At 36.7% G+C, this 5,136-nt stretch overlaps 1 protein-coding gene across 1 annotated transcript; it reads left to right on the forward strand.

The window, feature by feature from the left end:
- The first annotated feature begins 672 nt into the window (after nt 1-672).
- USP26 (ubiquitin specific peptidase 26) lies at nt 673-3,387 on the forward strand. Its single transcript, XM_041000060.1, has one exon. The coding sequence runs from the start codon at nt 673-675 to the stop codon at nt 3,385-3,387; it is 2,715 nt and encodes a 904-aa protein (XP_040855994.1).
- The last annotated feature ends 1,749 nt before the right edge of the window (nt 3,388-5,136 follow it).

A 5,136-nucleotide genomic window follows, 5' to 3' on the forward strand; every position in this document is an offset into this window, starting at 1 on the left:
AGAAAGCAGATTTAATGCATAAGCATACAATTTTAAGGTTTTTAAAAAGATGTATGTGTTTGAAAGGCAAGGGGAGAGAGGTAGGGGGTAGTGTTCTGTCCGCTGGTTGACTCACCAAATGGTCACAACAGCTAGAGCTAGGTCAAGCCAAACTAGGAGCCAGGAGTTCTATCAGGGTTTCTCGCACAAGTGGCTGAAACTCAAAACTCAAGTACTAAGGTCATCATCTACTGTCTCCCAGGTGCATTAATAAGGACTGAATGGGAAACAGAGAAGCCTGACTTAATACTAATATCGCATTATGGAATGTGAGCATCCAAGTGGTGGTTTAATGCATTGCACCCCAACACCTACCCCTAGTCTGTGTTTTATCCATGCCTTTATCTGTAAGTTTACATAACTTTTTCTTCATTTTTTCCATAGTGGTCTTCCCTGTAGAATAAAGACCTCCTACATTCGATTGCAGACAGCTCTCAAAAGGTATTTTTCTGTCAGTAGAGATCTAGATACCATTGAACCTAAATAAAAGCAACAACAGAAACACGATAATGCAATATAAAATTAAAGGTTTGTTTCTTTGGTATTTGTTTCTGTAGGTGACCTTGACAACCAAATTGAAACTTCAGTCTTGTCAGTAATCCAGTATATATAGATTTCATTTGCCAAGAAAAGATGGATTCCATGATGGTACATGGTTTTGTTAAAGTATGGGAAAGGAACATTGGAATGTCACAGTCAAAAGAAGCATTCATTGAAACAGTGCCAGGAAGGAAAAAACATAAACTTGTGATTTATTTTCGTAAGGATGAAACGAAAACTTTTCAGCTAAGTGGCAATATTGGAAATGTGGTCCTTAGAACCTATGAAGAAGATGAATATCACCTACATTTGACATTCAAAAATCACAACTTCATATTCATTGAAATAGTTTCTTCCTCAGATGCCCAGCAATTGAAGTTATATCTGGATAGAGTTCAAACCAAGTTTCCACCACCTGTGAGAGCTAAAAAACGCAAGAGTGTCTGTGTCAGCAAAGCAATACGGAATGTAACCAATAAAGGTTCAGTATGCAGGGGTTCCAAGAATTCAGCTTGTGGCTCCTCCATCTCACGGAAAATACCTAACGAATCAACACTCAGTTGCAAACATTTGTTGGGAAGTCGACATGGAAAGAGGAAAAGAATGCTGTCTGATTTGGAGATCGATGAAAATAGGAATGACGTGAAACAAAGTAACTCCAGAAGAAAGAGAAAATCCACAAGAAATCACTTGACATGGGCAAAGAATCGGAAGAAAACAGAGAGTGAGAAAATGGCACTTGTGACCAGCAGTATTGAAGCCCTTTGCCTAAAGGGCAGTGAGATTCTTGAAAGTCTGACTCAGGAAATGCTTATGGCATTTAGGTTGAGACAAAAGTATAGTGACTTTTTCCCAGGTTGGGATAAATTTGAGATATCCTTTAATTTTTACCCAGCAAAAATGTGGCAAGGCCTCCCCAATTTGGGAAACACCTGCTATATGAATGCAGTTTTACAGTCCTTGTTTGCAATTCCATCATTTACTGATGACTTAGTCAATCAGCGTTTCCCATGGGGTAGAGTTCCACTTAATGGTCTTAGCATGTTCTTGGCACAGCTGCTCATTTTGAAAGATATTTATAATGTAAAAGTTAAGCAGAAGTTGCTTGCAAATATTAAGAAAACGATTTCAACACTTTCAGAGCTATTCTCTGGTGACCTACAAAATGATGCTCATGAGTTTCTAGGCCTTTGTTTAGAAGAGATTAAGGATAACGTAGTGAAGTTAAACATGATGAACATGAATAAAAATGAATCTGGGGAAGGAAATTTATCGCAGGATGCCTTTTCTGATGACACTGCCAGTACATTCCTTGCTTGTCCTGTCACCAACAATTTTGAATCGGAGCTGTTGCGCTCTATTATCTGTAAAACGTGTGGCCATTTTGTTATGAAGACAGAACCAAGTAATTATCTTTCCATCAATCTTCCTCAAAGCAAGAGAGCATTTTCTGTATCCATTCAGTCTGCTTTGAATTTTTTCTTTGCACCAGAGAATATTGACTACAAATGTGAGAAGTGCAAGCACAGGGGATCCGTTGCATTTCATAAATTCAGTAGGCTACCCAGAGTCCTAATTGTTCATCTGAAACGCTATAGCTTTACTGACTATTGGTCAATAACAAAGGATGACCAGGAAGTCATTATTTCCAGGCAGTTAACGTTATCTTCTTATTGCAATAAAAACACCAAACCACCTCTTCCCTTGAGCAAGCATACACATATTAGAGATTTACAAATCTTAAAAATTTTTCAAACGATTAATTCTAGAATAATCAACTCATCACCTTCAAAGCATTTGACAGCAAAACTGAAAAAGTCTCTGGATTTGCACATCACAACAGACAAGGGGTCTAAAAATTATGGGGGAGCTTTTAAAACGTCAAAAAGAAGAAAGAAGCAAAAAGACCTTGGAAAAGAGTCTAAATCGAATAAAGTAGAATTGGAATTGGTACATTCAGAAGACAAGACATCTTCTGAAAAAGCATTGTTAGCTGATCCAGTGAAGCCTCGGAAAGACGCCTCCCTTTCGCTGAATTTTACCAGTAGAGTTAAGCACATCTTAAACCCAGTTGTATGTCTTGGACCTTGTATTAAAGAACTACCAGAAAATCAAAAGCTACAGAAACATGAGAAAACCAGTATGTCTGGGAAATTAGGTTCTGATCGTATCACCAAGACTTCAGGACATTTTGATGAAGATTATAAAAATGGAATTCAAGAGGGATCCTCCACAATGACCAAACGGATCCTGAATTGTGATGAGTTGAGATGCTGTAATCAAGCCTTTCAACTGGTGCATCCTTCAATCCTTGAACATGCAAAAACCCGGAGGCAAACCGAGATGTACACAAGATACACCAATTGCAGTTTTCAGGAGGTTAGTACCACTTCTGCAAGTGAATTGGCTTCCCGTAAGAACCCTGGGCAAGCTGTTTTAGGTGGGAAGACAGAATCTAAAGTTCAGAAAGCAGAAAGAAATATTGCAAAAGGAGATCACACCTATCGTCTCATTGGTGTTATCAGCCATGTTGGGATGTCCCCAGATTCAGGTCATTATATCAGTGATGCTTATGACTTTGAGAAGCAAGCCTGGTTCTGTTACAATGATCTGGATGTGGAAAATATCCATGAGGACCTGATGCTGAAGTCTAGAGCTTGCACTGGATATGTCTTGTTTTACATGCATAATGATATCTTTGAAGAATTGTTGAAAAGAGAGGCCCCCCAACCTCCTGCCACTGAGGCAAAAGAGCCTTCCCCAGAACTAAGGGGAACAGACATCCCCCTGTTAAACAAATCTGCTTGATTTCCTCCGTGTCACTCTCTCCATGGAAGGAAATCTCTAAATTTTCCAGAAAAGAAAAGATCAAAGTTCAAGCAGAAATACAGCAAAATTTCCATTATAACTCAGACAGGAATGCTTCAAGTATGATCATTCCTCTACTAGATTGGAAGTGTGGTTTTCATGTTCTACTGTGGTCATTTTGAAAGTGTGCTCAGGAGCACTGAGGAACTTAATTGAAAATGGAAATATTGGATTCCACTGTGGATCTAGCTTCTGACTCAGAAATTTGGTGTAGGCAGACAGCAATCTACTGTGGACTGAAAATGAATACAGCTTAAAAATCACTACTGAAATGTGTAGCGTATGCTGGTATATTTTGTTGTTGATTTCTTATTCTGTAAAAGTACAGAACACATTTTGTGTATTTTTATGTTCATATATGCCTTTCCTTTGTGAGATTCTTAAAACCAAATCCTCACTTGGCTGATAGTGATGAGCAACTGAGTTCATAAAGATGACTGCAGGGTTCCTGTGACTATATCTAACCAGAGTAGGCAAGAAATATTAAGTGAAGTTGATAACTTTCGAAACTTCTTAGTCATACCTAGATGATAATGAACATCAAGTCCAGTATCCAGATTGACTGCTAAATTCTTCTTTTTCTTCAAAATCAACCATCAGATAGAATCTTGAAGATGGAGAAGTTGATTTTGAGTTTTCCAAAGAAGAGTACTTTCATTGCTTTTTGGAATGTCTGCTTACCAGGACTGTGTCTGTGAAACTTTGAACAATTCTTTCAATTCTTTCAAATCAACATTACAAGACTAATCTACTTTTTTTTATTATTTCTGCTCTTTTTATACTATGATAAACTTGTTACTTAATGAGTAAACAGTACATCCTTTAAATACCTTTAGAGATGGAAATCTCAATTATCATATATTGTAGATGTTCTACTTTTGATGCATATGTCCTTGGATAGTCCAATTCTGTAGGAATTGAATAGGAATTCTGATACCAGACATGTACCATCTCTGTAATACAGCCTTTCCTTGCCTCATAGTTGGTAACTGTGTAGTGGTTTGCACGCTTTTTAGGAATAAGTGACTGGTATGAAGAAATGTGATTATATCACATAAAGGGATTGGTTTTCATTGACCACTTTCATGAACCTAAGTGTTCCCTCCTTTGTACAACTGTGTCAATTGAAGAACTTTTGATCATATTCGGACCTTTAAAGGCCGAAATTTCTATTTAGTGGTATAGGGAAATTAGTGTCATGTAAGGGGAAATTTTACTCCAAAGCTTTAATTTTTTTCATCTAGAAGCAGTTCTGAATAAGACATGAAGCTTGTTTAGATATTATGAGGGGTGTTTAGGTATTAAAGCAGGGGGAATGTTCTAGATTGTAATTGCTGTTGTGGAAGAAATTACACAACAAAGAGAATTCTTCTGTAGTACTTTAGCAGTTAAGAATAGTTAAGAATAATAAGGAGAGTTAAGAATAATTAATAGTCAAGAATAGTAAAGAATAATAAGAATAGTTAATACTCAAGATTAAGGATAGTTAAGAATAAGAATACTCAAGGATAGTTAAGAATAGGCAACAATAGTTAAGAATAATAATTAAGGTTAGTTAAGAATATTAAGAATACTCAAGGATAGTTAAGAATAGTCAAGAATTGTTAAGAATAATTATTGTTGAGGATAGTTAAGAATAAGAATAGTCAAGAATAATTAAGTATAGTTATAATTAAGGATGATTAATAG

Source organism: Ochotona curzoniae, unplaced genomic scaffold (assembly GCF_017591425.1).
Source record: "Ochotona curzoniae isolate NIBS_2020 unplaced genomic scaffold, NIBS_Ocur_1.0 scaffold_1852, whole genome shotgun sequence".
Taxonomy (NCBI): domain Eukaryota; kingdom Metazoa; phylum Chordata; class Mammalia; order Lagomorpha; family Ochotonidae; genus Ochotona; species Ochotona curzoniae.

Excerpts from the sequence above, each read along its gene's own strand:
- USP26 (XM_041000060.1), top strand. The coding sequence starts at position 673 with ATGGATTCCATGATGGTACATGGTTTTGTTAAAGTATGGGAAAGGAAC.